General features: G+C 43.3%; 1 protein-coding gene across 3 annotated transcripts; it reads right to left on the bottom strand.

Annotated features, from left to right (window-relative positions):
• Positions 1 to 395: 395 nt before the first annotated feature.
• kbtbd8 (kelch repeat and BTB (POZ) domain containing 8) lies at positions 396 to 6,102 on the bottom strand. 3 transcript variants are annotated; one of them, XM_037490546.2, is made up of 5 exons: positions 5,929 to 6,102; positions 4,290 to 4,497; positions 3,764 to 4,070; positions 2,742 to 3,561; positions 396 to 2,564 (listed from the first exon to the last, which is right to left on the bottom strand). In XM_037490546.2, exons 1-5 carry the CDS (start codon positions 5,942 to 5,944, stop codon positions 2,101 to 2,103), a joined length of 1,815 nt encoding a protein of 604 aa, XP_037346443.2. In that variant the 5' UTR covers positions 5,945 to 6,102; the 3' UTR covers positions 396 to 2,100. The 3 variants fall into 3 exon arrangements, with proteins under 3 accessions (XP_037346443.2, XP_037346444.2, XP_062419985.1); XM_037490547.2 differs by lacking the exon at positions 5,929 to 6,102 and adding an exon at positions 5,637 to 5,920; XM_062564001.1 differs by lacking the exon at positions 5,929 to 6,102 and having other exon boundaries at positions 4,290 to 5,612.
• Between the last annotated feature and the right edge of the window lie 11,614 nt (positions 6,103 to 17,716).

Here is a 17,716-nt window from a genome sequence, read left to right as displayed (position 1 = left end):
CAGTCACTGGAAACAAAATAAGGAAATCACATCTATTGTTTTTCAAGTTATAAAAGAAACTAAAGAGAAGTTTTAAAAAACTGTGCAAGTACAGCAAACCTATAGTACAGTATATTACACATAACAAAAACACTTAAATACAGTACTGTGTATCAGTAGAAATCCTGAGAGTTCTCCGGTCCTGGTTCTCAAATGGCTGTCTGTGGACATGTAGCTCAAACCTTCTCTCAAATACGCCTTTTTTGAGAGCCTTGTTCAAGCCGGGCCAATAAAATATGAGCTCCAAGTCCGCCAACAGTGGATCTTCTCTTGGAGAAGTTACATCATATCCTCAAGTCCTTACTGAGTGTGACTCCTGTGGTATTGACATCCATTCAAATCTCGTAGATGATTGCTATGTGGTTACTAAAACCTTTTTTTTTTTTTTTTTTTCGTGGTAAAAAAGGAGCACTCGTTCAAAGAAAAACACGAGAGAAATGTGTAGTGCAAAGATGACACAGGAACCTGCATGAGGAGATTGACGGCACGGAAAATGTCACGCTTTCACAGGGAACGCCACGCAGTCGTGGTATAATTCTTCTGTACAAGATTGTCAAAAAAAAAAAGAACAAAAAAAAAAAAGCAGCACCACCATTTTGTGCCCTCTGTGTGATGACCCATGGCTTTTTGATGAATTCCAGCACAACCGCCCCCGAGGGGGGGGCTCGCTGAAGTCCGCAGTGCAATGCTGAGTAAGACCATTCCAGATATTCTTCATCGGGAGGAGCAGGTTTGGGATCTGTCACCCCCCCCCCCTTTTTTTTTTTTTTTTTTTTTTTTAAACCAGCCACAGGCACATTGGCATCCCAAAATGATCTGCACTAAACTCCGCATCACTTCAAGCCTGCACCCACGCAGCAGCCACACCATCATAGGAACTACGGGGAGTCTCGCCAGCGGGACGAGCACGCAACACCATTAATGCACTTTTACTACGGTAATATTAAGTAATATAGCCTGATCACAGTTCCATGACTTATTGCTACTACAAAAACTTTCCAATGTTCAGATCAATAATAACAAGACCTCAAATGCTTTTTGGGGGGCATTTAGGAGGGAGGCTCATCCAACCTTTTCCAAATGAATATAATCCGATGTCAAAAGCAACCTCGACGGAGGTCATTGCTTCACGGAGCTTTTAGCACGGTCGCTTACTAAACACTGTGGCCTGAAATGTCCCTTTTCTCCTAATCAAACATGTTTTAAGTTTCTGAGGTAAGCCTGTTAGTTTGAACTTTTCACTTAGTGTTGACACAAATTTGACTCTGTCCTTATTTCTCCAATGTGGAGAGTGAGTATTCTAACATTTCACTTAAGTTATCTTTGCATGTGACACAAAATGGATGCCAACTCAAAGAGTGGGAGGTGTGAGCCCCCATGCAGCTGGAATCTCAAACAAAAGGGAAAATGGCTCGGAAGCCACACATGAAGCATGTTAAGGAAGAGGGAGCCTTAAAAAAAAAAAATACTAGCTTCAAAAACACCCAAGTAAAGTTAATCAAAGCACACTTTAAATTAAAACTTGGCTATAAAAGAAGCTGACAGGTCTTGAGGACAGAATAGGAAGAAAAACACAAACCTCAGAGCCAGCAAACCAACTAATGAGCTATGGTTCTCATCTTACCCGTATGAATATATAGTTATTTTTATATAGAGATTTATATAGATTTTCACTTTATGCCGACAGGTAGCATCTTTCTCAAGAGGGCACTTTTATCTTGCCAACACCCTCATTTGCATGCTCATCACTTATAAAAACCCTATATGTATAGAAGACAAAGAATGGAACAACATGGCTCAACAACAAGCAAAAAAAGGATAATTGCACTTATGATTCATTGAACGGTTTTGTTAAACAAGCATCAGTGTGGGTAGTTGGTGCTGTCTGGAAAAAAACAAAAAAAAATACTGCAATCTTTAAAAGCACCCCGTTTTGATCGCATTAAACCAAAGTTTGAACGACTTAAGACTTAACCAAAAATGGTCACACACCAGGCACAAGGCAGGCAGGACCACCCAACTCCCTCTGCCTCACAGGGTGGGTTCACAAAACCGGCCACCTCAAAGCACTTTCTGCAGACATTGTGGGTAAAGTTTGGCCACCACACATTCAAAATGGCGACCCAAATCCCAGAGGCGGTCAGGCGTCTCGTAGACTTTGGTCCATAGGTCCGCCTCGTCGTCGTACTGGTACAGGGAGTTCTTTCGGCTGGTGCGAAACACGTGCTCCTCCACCATTACCTGCGTGGCTCGCACAAACAGGTGCAGCTTGCCTTGCAGCAGCATGGCCTTTATGTAGGGGCTCGTGGCTTGGTCAAAGGGCAGATCTCTCTTGCGACACCATGTGTTCTTCTCAATGTCGTAAACCTCCACGGTGAAGGTGCGCTGGTGGTTCCTGCAGATGCCGGCGATGTAGTAGATGCAGTTTTTATGCAAGGCAGCCAAACCCTGGCTACGCGGGACACTCATCGGGGGGAGATGACTCCAGTAGTCCTTACGGGGGTCGAAGCAGAAGAAATATTCACCTGCAAGAAAAGATATGTAATGTAGAGAGAGCTTTGGCATCCTTTGTCATGAGTGCTTGTCAAACAAATGTCAAATACTGTACGAATTTTCCAAATAAACGAGAAAGAAGACACCATCACAAAATGTTCAGTCCACTGTTAAGATGACTTAGTTTCCCAGAGGCAGCAGTAACTGACCTTGGAGGACATAGATGCGGTCCCTGTACTCCACGGCGCTATGAAACTCCATGGCCGCTGGCATGGGACTCACCGCTGTCCAACAGTTGTCCCTGGCATCGTAGCACTCCAGTGACTTCAGTGCATTGCGCCCATCCCCTTCATATACTCGGCCTCCCAGTGCATAAAGCTTCCCACAGCAGTGCACAAGCCTGCAGCCTATCCTCGCTCTCAGCAGAGGCGCGCGTGGCAACCACCGGTTGCCGGCGTGTTCGTACTGCCAGAAGTCGCTCTCGGCCCGGTGGTCTATGGACACTTCGCTGTTGCTCGGTCTGTAACCTCCAGCAATGAAGATGTCGTTCTCCGAGGACACTAGGATACCAACCTCCCGGAGATCGTTGGGCGGTTTGCAGAGCTTGAACACCCTTCCCGTGGCGGTGTCCAGGCAAGGCACCGTCTGCTTCTTCCCTGAGTGTTTGTGAGCGGCATCGAAGCAGATGACCATCTCCGACGCAGTCATTCCCAGGCGCTGGGGGCAACCATTGGTGCCAGAGAGGCGGGCTTTGGCCTCAGCAGGGTCCTTAGACAGGGAGAGGGCACAAGCAAAGGGGGGAGGGATCCGATTGAGGAAGGCCTCTTCCAGCAGGGGCAGACGGATGCACTGGGAAAAAACCTCAGGTAGGTGAGCCTCACGGCCAGACAGGTCATGCTCAAGCCAGCGGACTATGCTCTCATAGACGTGCTCTTCTTTCTCCACGTTGAGGTCATCATTGTTCAAAATGCTGACCAACTGCTCCTTGGTCATCTGGAGGAACTCTTGCTCCCATGACACACACAAGAACTACCACAAAAACATAAAATGTTGAAATTATTAACAACTAAACACACTAGTATAATAGTAATAGTCAGCCCTGTTACAAGAACACAATATCTTGAAAAAAGGAATGAATTAAAAAGTGTAATATGGTGTCAGCAGAAATAACCATGAATTCACATTTCACATCACAGTTCAGAAACCAATCCTGTGCTAATGTTTAACAGACCTTCTTGCGTATGTAGTCCTGTGAGCGTTCCCTGAGCTCCTGATGTTCATAGGCATCGGCAAACATGTAGACCCCAATACAGTTCTGCGGGTCAAGTCTGCTGATCATGAACTGGGCACACTGATCCTGCAAGGCAGGAATCTGGAAAATGCTGGCTGCAGTGAAAAGGGCCTGGACATTGGACTCAGAGAGCATGACCCTGGATGTGTAGGCATAGTCTAAGACGAGGTTCATGGATTCAGATTCCACCCCAACAATTCGGACCTCACGCTGACTGCTCTCTGTAAGGCCACTGGTGAACATGGACCTGGTGGTGACGGGAGGACAACAAAGAAATGCTATGACTAAATTAATTTTTAGGCGGCAACGACATTAGGCTTCATACACTTCAAAAACATGACACGGACATTTGATCGTAATATGACATTAAGTGATCCATACCCAAGCTGACTCTAGCACCAAGAAATGAATATCAGCATATAAATTGTGAAAATACAAACATTTGTAAATATCCAAAATGTCCTACCTAAAATACGGGCTGATTGCGGCAAGGACATTTCGGTGACATGAGAAAGTCACGCCATGGTCCACTTCTACAACGATGTCCGTGAGCTGTGCTTCATCGTACAAGGCTTTGAGCTGCTGAAGGATGTTACAGGCATGAACAGCATCTACCCCGTTGTAGTTGGTGCTTGGAGGTGTCCCATTTTGTACTTGTAACAGCTTCCCCACCTCTGAACAAGCAAAGAGAGAGAAAAACATCACAACAGAAATTGTGTGGACGTCACAGAAAATTTTAAAATACTCAAACTCCTGTAAAAAAACAACAAGTGATGTTATACAGGTTCTTAAAGTTCTATCAGGTAAATGGTCAATCCCAATAGGATTTTGTGAATTCAATCCATCACATTTATAAAATGCAGCAGCCTTGGTAAAAAACAAAGCTTAGACATAGACTGTTGATTACTGTTGCATTACATTGACATTTGAACAGAACACCGGATGAGTAAGAGATGACTCAGGTGTTTAAAAATACTGACACGGTTAAATGGACATATAAGACATAATGGGAACAAACGCGTTTCAAAGTTTTAATGTAAATGAATACTGCATGGTTGTTTTTTAACTGAGAAAGGAATCAAATCTGGTCTCGAAATCATTGTTTGATGATCATTCACGAATTGCAGTGACCACGAACCAATAAGAGATTGGGTCCAGATACATAAATGACTAACGAGTACAAAAACATCTCATACGGGCCTATTAACTCGCGGACTCAGTCCCCCTAAAGTAGTGCCTGTTTATTATCACTCGTGTTATGGAAAGTTGCTCAAGCCAAACGTCACGCCTTCTGTAACGTGTCACTTCAACGCCAAATATTGTCCGCTGCTAAGGAACAAAAAGTTTTCCAACAAATACCTCGTGTTGTACGACGCCAACTCACTGACAGGACAAAGGCTCGCGATGAGTGGATAGAAAACTAGTGTCTCGCTCGTCGGTAGCTAGCTTGCTAACGTCTCGAATGGACCGGTGACCGCAGTAACGTTACCTGTGTGTGGGGGGCTAACTGGAGGAATGGAAACAATTTACAGATGGATAATTCTTCGTCGGAAAATGTCGGACTATCAAGAAAACAGCTATGCGTAGCGTAACGTTAGCTGGTTGACAAGCGAGCGTAACTTTTAGCAGACAGCTAGGCACTAAGCTAACATTAGCAAGCGTTCTTTGACACAACATTGCGAGATTTAAAGGGCGATAATAACTCCAATGCTTCCAGTCCTAACATTTCAGACTTAGAGAAACATGCCACTATATAGCATAATGACTAGAACATTACTACTGAAAACGGTAACTAAAACAACACTTCTCTAACCTTTGTCTCTTGTCACAAACAAGTGTTTACACAATCAGCTGTGGGTAGCAAGCTAACCGGCCGAAAGTTAGCCAGACAGCTAGCTTTAGCCGCATAGCGAGGCTAACGAAAACCGACACTTTTGACGACTCGTTTAGAGCCTGACCTCTTTTAACAAAAATGCGACATGTCACGACTCTCTCTATCAGTCTATAACACTGCACTCCACGAACATACAAACACACAGATTATAACTTTAGAAGGCGTTATTTCATTCTGATTACTACACAAAACAATGAAGATTTTTGCGAACCTCCACTGGCAGCCATTCTCTCCAGTCTATCTCGGGGCAGACCGAGAAACGTCAGAGGGCACAACGGAGCCCCGGAAACAAGGAACAACCAATCACAGGAGGAGCCCGCATCTCGCAGCCAATCATATTCTTTCCATCTGAGACGGGAAAAGTTGTTAGTCGCATGGACAAATTATGCACACCATAAGAATAAAAGACTGGACTCGACATAACGTTTATCAAACCCAAAAGATCAGAGCAGCGAATTAAATAAAGGTGGATTTAGAGCAATCTACTCCCAGAAAAGATACATTCCAACGCCGTAGGTCCAATATTGCTTTGTATAGTAAAGCAGGTATATCAATTGTTATTAACAATAGTGAGCGTGAGTTGAAACTATAAAGCCAGCAAATGTGTGAAATAATTTTTTTAATCAATTTATTAAATGTATTTGTGTTTCGTGTTTGCTCATGAGGCAACGTTAGCTTTTTGTCACCTGCTGTGTTTAAAAAGATGTTATTATTTTTGATGCTGTATAATATCTTATTACCGTTATCTAACAATTATGTTATGGGTTTTTTTTATTTATTTTTTTTGTATTTCAGCGGTGTGCTAGCATGTGAAACCAGTTACACGTAGGATACATTTTATTTCTACTGAATTAAAACAATTAAACAAAATGTAGTCCTGGAACTTCCTTTACTCATTCAAAATATATTCTAACTTTTCTATCCTCAACATTTCAAGTGACATGTCTTTCAGTTAATACATTTGAGCTGACACTTTCTTTCAGGAATTCCCTTTCAAATGACACTGCTAGAACATTTAATTGTTGTCACTCAACTTCAACTGTTTTTTTGACTTGACCCAGAGTTCAACTCCACGTCAAGCTCGTTCATTACCTGGACTTAACCTGAACTTCAAACTGTTTTAATTAATTGTATTTAAACTCCTTCTGCAGAATTCCAGCTAATAAAAAAAAATGCAAATCTTCTCTATAAACGGCCATCTTCTCTATTCTACAGATGCACACACAAATTTTCTAGTGGTTGGCTCTGTTTTTATGACAAACTGGATATGAAATGAAATAATGACAATTCCAGTGAGTTTACATGCAAATTTATGTAAAGGTGAATCTATCATTGTTTACTTTTCATATTTGGTGGGGTCCATACAGCGGGTGAAATAAGTATTGAACATGCCACCAAATATATTTCCATAGAAGCTATTGGCATGGAATTTTCCCCAGATGTTGGTAACAACCCAAGTACATACTAAGAAACCAAAACAACAAAGTTCAGTTAAATAAAGTTATGTGTAATAATGTGAAATGACATAGGGAAAAGTATTGAACACGCTTACTGATATTTATTCAATACTTTGTACAAAAGCCTTTGTTGGTAATGACAGCTTCAAGACGCCTTCTGTCTGGAGAAACTAGTCGCATGCTTTGCTCCGGTGGGATTTTGGCTCATTCTTCCACACAAACAGTCTTCAAATCTTGAAGGTTCCGTGGGCCTCTGCTATGAATCTTGACCTTCAGTTCTTTCCATAGATTTTCAATGGGATTTAAGTCAGGTGATTGTCTGGGCCATTCTAGCAGCTTTATTTTCTTTCTTTGAAACCAGTTGAGTTTCCTTGGCTGTGGGTTTGGGATCATTGTTTTGCTGAAATGTCCACCCTCGTTTCATCTTCATCATCCTGGTGGGAAGGTTCATCCTTCCTTCAATTATGTGAAGTTTGCCAGAACCATTTGCTGAAAAGCAGCCTCCACACCATGATGTTCCCTCCTCCAATCTTCACTGTTGGTGTGGTGTTTTTAGGATGATGTGCAGTGCCATTTCTCCTCCAAACATGGTGTGTATTATGGCATCCAAACAGTTCAATGTGGCTCTCGTCTGACCACGCTACATTCTCCTAGTATTTCACTGGCTTTTCCAAATGTTGTGCAGCAAACTTTAAACGAGTTTCAACATGATTCTTTCCCATCAACAGAGTCTTGCGTGGTGAGCGCGCACACAGGCCATGGTGGTGGAGTCATTACTTATTGTTTTCTTTGAGACAACAGTACCTGCTAATTGCAGGTCTTTTTGAAGCTCTCCACAAGTGGTCCTTGGCTCTTGGACAACTCTTGTGATTATTCTTTTCACTACTGTCAGAAATCTTGCGAGGAGCACCTGGTCGAAACAAATTTATGGTGAAATGATTGTCTTTCCACTTCCGTATTATGGCCCCAACAGTGCTCACTGGATCATTCAGAAGCATAGAAATGCACCTATAACCAAGGCCATCAATGTGTTTTGCAACAATTGGGTTGCCATGGTCTTGAGACAACTCTTTGCTTTTAGCCATCATGGGATGTGTCTTGTGGGACACTTTGGCAATGAGACCTTTTTCCAGGCCATCAGTTGGGACTGAACCAGCTGATATTAATTTGCACTGACAAGGGTCTGGATTGCTTTTTCATTACTGATAGTTTTCAGCTGTTGTCTTGCTTTCCATACCTTTTTGCACCTCCCTTTCTTCATGTGTTCAATACTTTTTTCCCTGTGTCATTTCACATTATTACACTTAAGTTTATTTCTGAACTTATTTGTTTTGGTTTCTTTTTATGTATGTATTACTTGGGTTTGTTACCCACAGCTTGTGAAAATATATTTACTGAGAAAAATGGTATAAGCATAAGGATTTTATAACATTGTTTTCTATGAAGATATTTTAATATAATGAACCTAACATAATGCAGCCAGAGACAATATTCTTGGCTAACATTAGACCAATCTTGAATTCATTTAGCAGTGATTAAATAATAAATTGTTGCAAACCTTAAGCCGGCACATTTACTTCAGCCCAACCACCAGTGCTGTGCAGGACGGACAATGCACTCTACACTACATAACACTGTAAAATGACAGAAGAGGAGAGAAATAAAAGTACAACTGCAATCTAAGCCATCGATTTCACTTTTTTCTCCAATTTCTACCCATTCAGCCACAGTGCGGCCTGTGAAATTGAGCCTCCCTACTGTTGAATGAGAGAAAAAAGGCTTCCTGGATTTGTTGTTATTTGATGAAAACTCTGATTTCTGTTTACCCCTCCACAGATGTTCCATTTGATACATTGAAACTGATCAGCCAATATCTGCACTTTCTGATCCATCCCCATCTTGCACCAAATCTTCTGGCCTGCACCCCAAAACGAAAGGTTATTATTATAGTTTGTATTGACAATATGATACTGGTTTAGCCAGAAAAACTGCAAGATTGGGTGTGACCTATACAATTAGAAGAACAATGTTCAGAGAATATATAAGAAGAGATGGGATCATTGTTTGCTGCTCACCCTCAGATCCAGGATAACAACTGCCCTTTGTTGATTGTATTTTAAGGATAACTCTTAACTGAGATGAAAATGCGAAGTGAAAATAAGGTGAAAATGTATATTAATTACTGTTGATATCCAAAACATTTAGATTGTGTCTTTTGTATAATATGCACCAGTAAAAGGGTTTGCATTTGTGTTCACATCTTCCTCTATAAGGTTCCTCTTTTGTTTCGAGGCCAATACTTGTGATCACGGCAAGATGAGAGAGAGACAGCGCGGGGGGTTAAACGCTGGAGTTGCACGTTTGAATTGCAGAACAGACAAAGAGACGATATGGGACGCATAAAGAAGAGGAGGTAGGGGGTGTAATTGTAGTTTAAATGAGTGTTTTTGTCAGAGATGGAGGTAATGGGTTATTATATGCCTGTATAAGAATGCCTGTAGATGTTGTGAAGAGACACGGGCTCCCCCCCCCCACCCCCCCCCCCCCCACCCCGCCACTCAAGAGGAGGCAAATAGGAGCTCTATGGGAGGCTGCTGTAAATACAGACCTGATCCTTTCTCCACGTTTAAAATGTCCATTTCTTGTCCTCAGACCTTCTTTCTTACCAACTCACGCAGAGCAGCAGATGAGGAGATCTTCTGAGTCAATAGCAACCACAGAGGCAGCTTAGCACCTCAACATGCTGAGAAAGTTGTCTACTGATGGGAGTTATACAGCTGCATGACTCTGGGTTCGGACGATTTGTTGATGTTTAAAATCGAATTTGTATAAAGAAAATAAAATTTGTACAAACCAAACCGACACCGATGGCTCACAGCTCATGTGTTTCCAATCTCGTCTGCCAGAAATCATGGCCGACAAGCGGGAAGCCGAGGCTCGCTTTGAATCTACAACTTTGGGGACAGTTTCACTAAGCTGCTGCTGCTGGGTGACCGTGCATCGTCTGCCCTTCAAACTGTAAAAGCAAACAAATAACGCTGCGCCCGCCTCCCACTGTGAGGTCGACTCATTTGTTCCACTTGTCCAGCTGATGGATTTGGTTTTTAAAATTTGGCTGTTTTTAGCCCCCGCTAATTAGTTAAGGGAGAGAAAAAAAACACTTGCACTCCACACATTTTGCTCAACTCGACAAGCCTCCTGTTCTCCTGTGGTCTTCTGTGCGTCCACTGCACGGCTGAGCTCTCTGCGTCTGGGCGAGCCGGAGTGGCCGGGGGGGGGGGGGGCGGCTCAAGACACCCAGTGGGGAGGTCTTGGGCTCTAACAGCAGAATCGGATTAGAGGACTCCCCCCCCGGTGTGTCCCGCCTGTGCATCCGTGTGTGAATCCTCCGCCTGTCATCAGTATAGAGGTGGGTGTGGGGGGGGGGGGGGGGGGGGGCGCGGAGATCCATCAGCAAATCTGATTGCACGCAGAGAATTCTGGGGTCCCGGCAGAAAAGGCTGGGATGGGCTTTTTCCCCCCTCTCTCCCACTTTCCTTTTACATTATTTCAGGCCCCAGGAGAGTATTCTCCATCATGTCAACGTAATGTAGCACACGGGGGCAATCATGCAAGCTCTCTGGCCTCAGGGCTGCCTGCTTGGAGGAGAAAATGCAACTTTAGCACTTAATCATCTCACCCATAGCCCGCCGCACCAGTCTATGGGAAGGTTTTCCACACAATGTGAAACCCGATCCCTCACGGTGGGCATGCTGCTGTGCACCCCCCCCCCCCCGCCCCCCCCCCCCCGTATCCCGGCTTCCCATTTGAAGATCAGCAGATTCTCTGCCCCAGACCTGTGCTTACACGTCGATTCAGCCCATGCGGAAAAAGACCACAGTTGGGGTGCGATGTTACCTGCCGACTCCTGCTGAAACATTTGGATTCATGAATCCCATCTCCTCACTGCGGACTGGGGCGACAATCAGAGTCGTTCTTGTGTGATCAATGCCTGTCTGCTGAGGAAGACCATGCATGCCTGAGCAGAGTGATGTGGGCCTCCAGTGATATCGGCTTACTTGCACTGCACATGTTACCGTTTAATGTTATAAGGCCACAGAGCTCACGTTTGACAGGAAACAGATAAAGAAAAGCCCTAATGGGTTTGTCCGAGGAAAGCAAGAGACAGAAAAAAGTAGTATGCATGTGTCTGTGTGTGTGTGTGTGTGAAATGCATAGAAATGAACAGGGAGGCGTGTGTATTATCAAGTGATTGATCGGCTGCACGTATGGCTCCAAGGGAAGACATCGGGAGAGGTCAAACAAGACTGTTCCAAATAGACCTGTCGGATTCAGCCTCGGGGAGGCCTAACTGGTTAGACAAGGGCGTTACTACAAGTGCCCTTGCTTTACTGTGTGTGGACTGGACAAGCCCATGTATTATTCACTGGTCTCACCGGGTGATAAATGGGAGAACCTGCATTCCAAAAGCAATAGAATATTCACTAGTGCTTATCCCTTTTAATCCCATGACTGCAGGCCAAGTCAGAGAATTAGTGGACAAGGCATAACAGCGCTGCTTAAACTGCAGGGGCAGGGTTGTTTAACCAGGAGATTTATCCAAGGGCTATTTGTTTGATGAATTAGCCGCAGACAGGGCTTTTGGGACGTATCTAAAAGGAACACATGTAAGGATTTAAAGCGAAAGATGAATCGCAGTTATGACCACACACGGTATATTATCTGGATTCTTTTTTTAAAACATCTGCACATTCATTAATTACTCCTCCCGGCTGCGTTTGATATCACATAAAAGCAGAGCTTTAGAGCTGGCCGATGGTTGTAATTTTTAAATTACGCCATTCGAAACCATTTCAGGGAATATGTTGATGATTTAATTACACCAAGCCACAGTTCTCACAGCAATTTGTTTTCATTAGATATATTTTATTTAGGTCTTTAAAACGCCACACACACACACACACACACACACACACACACACTGTATTGTCTTTCATTCGATCCATTCATTTTGCCTGAGTGGACTGCTTGTGTTGAGTGTGTGTGTGTGTGTGTGCCTGCTTGCATGATGGAGATGTTTCATGCAGTATATTGAAAAAGGACAAATCTGTTGACATTCGTTGTTTTTTTTTCCGTCAACAAATCCTGCGGACGCAAACATGGGGGCCGGCCGACCTGCAGTGATTCTGTTCCACTACTTTGGAGCCTGTCTGGAGGACACCTTGAAAAACAAGCGCAGTAGATTGGTTACATACACAAATACGTATTCCAGGGACAAAACAACAAATCACAGGTCCGCACTGAACATATGTGTACGCAAAAAAACTCAGGTCTGGTAGTGCCTCAAGTGCCTTCTTTCGCTTTGCTCAGTCTCTTTCCACAACTTAATTAAATTAATTAATTGTTGATTTTTGTCTTTAACCACAAATAAATATGTATGTAATGTTCACCAGACCTCTCCCTAAGTAAAAGAAAAAAAGCAGTATCATAGCTTAACAACATTGCATTTTATGTAAAAGCACTGAAATCAGTGTACACAATCTTTAAAGTAACTTGTAGCTTAAGCTCTTAGAATGTGTAGAATATCTTCTAATATAGAGGGGGAAAAAGGCCAATGTTGTTATCTGATGAAATGGAAAAGTACTTATAGACGCGGATGATTGTAAATGTTGTCTAACACCGCCGAGGCATGGGTCAAAACCACGCCCCCCACCCCACCCCCCCCCCCCCAGTTTATACACAGATGTCGCTGGGATTCCATGTACGTTTCCTTCAGAGACTGAAACCCTCTGAAACGCCCCTCGGCCCTCGCTCGTCACCTGCTGCCGTCACGTCACAACCACCATTTGAAAGAAGCAGAATCCCACAGCATGACTCTACCGCCGGTCTTTGTTTCCCCCCCCCCCCCCCTACCGAAACTGGATGTCTGCCACGTAGCTTTCTAGAATACTAATGAAGGTGGTTAGCGAGTCAAACATACTGACCTGAGGTGTGGTGGGGTTAAGTGCAGCCAGAAACCGTCTGCCACAATAAGACTAAAAATGTCAGAGTTCACTCCCTCCGGCTTGGCTTGCACTCCGTCGGTCGAGGGGCTGATGGCGAACTGCGCTCTCGTCTCATTTGTCTAATTATGGAGATTTATTTTTAGGAGTGACGGAGAGAAGCACAAATTGTTTTGTTACACTACAATAACTTAACTCCTTCAAAGACCTACAGTAGTTTCAAAGGGACATATTACCTGTAACGATTACAAAGCTCTGTGTGTGTGTGTGTGTGTGCACAGCAAATTTCAGAGAGTTCAAATTGAATCTCACAGAGTCAATTTAACGGGTGTTTTTATTGGGGTTAGGTGTATTGCTCAGGGACACTTTGACATGGGACATGGAGCTGGGGGTTGAACCAGCAACCTTGCGGTTCCTGACACAACCTCTCCTGTCCAGTTAAAACCCCCACACCAAGAATTGTGACACTGTACAGTTACATTTCAATCCTATCAAAGAGTTAATATAACTCTACTAAGTGTCGCAAATGAATCTGATCTTGACACTGGATAATGACTCCAAATCTTTTGTACAATTGACTCTGTAAGAGTTGAATCAACTTTTTGCAGTGTGATTTTAACTGTGTGTGTGTGTGTAAGTGCTCTATTATAAGGTATTCAACTCCAGAAGAAGCCCCACTCTACATAAGGGAAAAGAGATGGTGGAGAATTAAGTATTGAACAGTTTTTGGAAGAAACGTCTCTCTTTCACTTGTCACTTTCTGTTTAGCTGGTGCACTTTATCTTTATTTTTAATTTGATCTTTATTTCTTAACGTACTAACCCATAGCATATACAGTATTTTATTATATTTTTATCTTATTGCTGCACTATGTTGGCATTATTTTACCGCTGTCTCCCATTTTTCTATCGTCTGTCGTTTGCCCAACTTTTCCAACTACATTTAAATTGGGTTCAGCCTCCCCCCTCTGTCCCTATCTCCCTCGCTGCCGATCCCTCCACAGGTGGTGAGATGGAAGAAAGGGGCTGATCCCCCCCTTTTCTGCCCCTCATGCCTTTCCATGAACATCGTGAGGGTTAAGCTTATCAGGCAATTAATGTAGCTACTCGGGTATGAAGAGCCTCTCCATTATAAACAAAGCCCATTCATGAGCTGGAAGATAACCCCCCCCCCCCCCCCCCTTTGCCTTTATTTGTATCAGGCGGAGAGTGATTGCCCCCCTCCCCCCCCCCCTCGCAACTAATCTAATCTATGCAGCCCCTGATTCATCTTTTACGAGGTAACCTTTATAAGGAGGTATCCCCCATTTTTGTCATTATTTGAACGTTCCACTGGGACACATTAGAGTCAGTCTCACAACCGCAGAATCTAGACCTCTATGGTCGTGTCTGTTTCACTCGGACCACTTCGCCCCAGTGAGCCGTCCGAGCAGATTCGAGCACAACAAATTATGCACGAACAAGGTTGCATGAAGAGATATGGAAGACAAAACCAGGATAAAAAGTTCAAAATTGAGAAATGAACGATTTCATTGTAATCGAATGAACAAGAGAAAGACAAAAGTAGGTGTTATTTAACTCTGTCATATGTTTTGCATTTTTATGTGTTTTATATGCGATTGCTCAATTATAGACATAAAACACATTTGGAGCTTTAGTCAAAATTGACAGTTCTTTGATTCCTCTTTTCTCATCTTAAAGTTTTACCTCCTCTTAATGCATGTTCCCTACCTTCATAACCTCAAGTGTCTCCTTCATTTGTGTTTCCCCATAACAGTATATTTGCCAAAATCGTCTTCTGATGTGTTCAAATTGAACAATTACTGAGCAAAAAGTGTTCGCAAGAAGAATTTGAAAATACCTAAAACCACAAAAGTGAAGCTGAGTGTATTTTTCTATGGAAGAGCAACATTGCCATCTATCAGTGAGAAACTGAAATGCAGACACACCTCAACAACTGGCCTCGTCTTCCCTCAATCAGATGCTCTGCATGCAGGTTGTCTCGTGATACAAACCACAATAAGATTTTTTTTTTTTTTTACAGAAATCTCAAACCAATCCACGCGTGTTGCACCACGTTTGTCTTCATGTGACAATAGCTTAACAGCTTGAATAGGCTTCAAGATGTTATAATCCCCCAAAAATGTGTTTTTTGAAGTTAAAAAATTGGACCCTAAACAAGTTAAACACGACGCCTCCATCCTGCCACCCTGGCATGGCGGTGCACTGACTGTGACGATGCATTTAATGTCCCGGGATTCATTCCTCAGGCTTGTGCGTAGATAGTGTATTTGGATGGGATACTTTGATGCAGCCCTTTACTGCTGGTCACCCCCCCCCCCTTCCCCCCCCCAAAAACCCAGCTGGTTTAGTAAATAGTGCAATTGGAAGGTAAAGTGTTTGCTTTAATGCTGGGATGGCAGCAGTGACTTCGAAGTGTGTGCTGCAAGTCCTTTTTTCATTAGCCCGCATGCAAACATACACTATAAAGAGCATCAAGCCGCACAGTGAGACCCACTCAGCGAGCACCGTATAGGAGTGTGTCATTAGGTCTGAGCGAGACGGCTTCTTTCTTAACCATCATTTCATGCATAATGTCACAGATGTGGATGCTGCGCTGCCCGATTGTTCTCTCCTGAATCCTCATTCCACATTCAGATTGGTTTATTTCTGAGACTCCTCAGCGAATCATGGCCCTAATTAATCAAAATGATCCATCGATCACAGCTTCCTTGTTGCCTTTTCCTGTGCAGTTTCCAAGGGGGTTTTAAATGCGTGAGGAAACAGAAAGACAATCAAAGCCGAGAAACTCTACCAAAAAGCGGGTATGGCTTTTTTCGATGTTGCTTTTTATCACAACATTGTGTGCAACTCAATTACAATTTCTGCTATGCTGTACACCTGCAGAAAATAATTTTTAATCAGGCTACCTCTCCCGCTCTCCTTTGGCTCCCTCCATCCTTTGCTCTTCAGCGTTAACAGCCCTCGACAGCCGGGAGATGAAATAGAAATTTTGATATCAAACACCTACAAAAAAAAAAAGGAGGGTTGACCTTTGATCAGCACGCCGTTTGATGTTATGACATGAAATTTGCATCACGGGAGCCCGGGCAGCGGACGCGACCGCAGAGGGCTAATGCTGGAGAGCCCTGTCGGGGATCCGCGAAGGTCAAGGGCCTATTAGGAAGGAACAAGCCCTCAAATCCCACACAAGGGCCCTGCGCAGCATTTGATGTCCAATACACAGACCTAGAACAGAAAATTGAGCCCCGAGAACAGAGCAATGACGGTGAGAGTATTCATTAGGTATTTGCCCATGAGTGAACAGGGAAGGAAGGGTATTATGGATCTGTCACGAGATATGATAATTGTGTTTAGAGCAAGACATGTATAACCTCTGTTGGTCAAGTAAAAGTAATCCTCTCATTTATTAAAACATTTCATACCTGAGCAGCTCTTTGCCAGAAATATAATGGACGTCCTCTTTCGAGCATATGGCATGTCGCGTTTGACTGGTGGCTGTTGATCCGTGGATAGCTGAAGCTGTTTAATTATTCAAGCTGGCACGTCGTTTTTTCCATACATGATGCTTCAAAAAATAAAAAAAAGCTCCCATCCGCTGTTTATATTTCATCTGGCCATCAGTATCGCAGCTTCATTACCTGCACAGGGCAGGTGAGGGGGGAGGGAAGGAAATAAGGGGAAGGACGGAGGAGGGGAGGCAGTCAAATACATACATTCATACATCTCTATTGCTTTCTGTCTCTCTTACACACAGGCACACACACACACACACACACACACAAATATAATTTAACAGGTCTGCAGCACTATGTCGGACAATCATTTGATCTAATTTCAGGCAATATCACCATCTTTCTTCAGTCCTATAATCAATTTTTCATTTACAAGTTCAGCCCCACTTTAAAAGTGCAGTACTGACACATATCAAAGGGTGTCATAGAAAAGACATCAGTTTATTTGGTTAATTCGTGATAGTTAACTCTTTTGGACAATTGGAAGTACACATTCTTAAAATCTGTATTGCGGTGTTGCAGGTTCACATTCCTGGGAAATCCACACTTGCATCCTTTAGAGTATGCGTCGAGATGTTCGGCCTTTCCACAATATTTTCATGTGTAGACGAGACCATCAGTGAGAAGATGGGATATTTCTCTATAGTTATTCTTAATTCTTGTCGCCAGTGATCCCGGGTGGATTCAGTGGAATTTCAAATAAACTCCTTGAAATTCACCAGAAACTCCTCCGGCTCAGACTCCCGCGGGGCCCTAACGTCACCGCCCACATGCTAACGAGGCCACAGTGAAAATATATACTAATCACAACGTAGTGAATAGGCTTTGTGAGGTGGTTGTTCATTCCTGTAAAATTTGATTCATGTAAAATGTCAATGATGAATGTAGTTTTTAGAGCTACAGATACACACTATACTGCAGGGGTGTGAAATGTTCTGTTGGCTTGCGACAGTCTTTGGATGTACTATGAACATGCTCAATGTTATTGTTTGTATTTTTATTGTT

Source organism: Pungitius pungitius, chromosome 8 (genome assembly GCF_949316345.1).
Source record: "Pungitius pungitius chromosome 8, fPunPun2.1, whole genome shotgun sequence".
Classification (NCBI taxonomy): Eukaryota; Metazoa; Chordata; class Actinopteri; order Perciformes; family Gasterosteidae; genus Pungitius; species Pungitius pungitius.
This window is presented reverse-complemented; position numbering and strand designations above follow the sequence as displayed.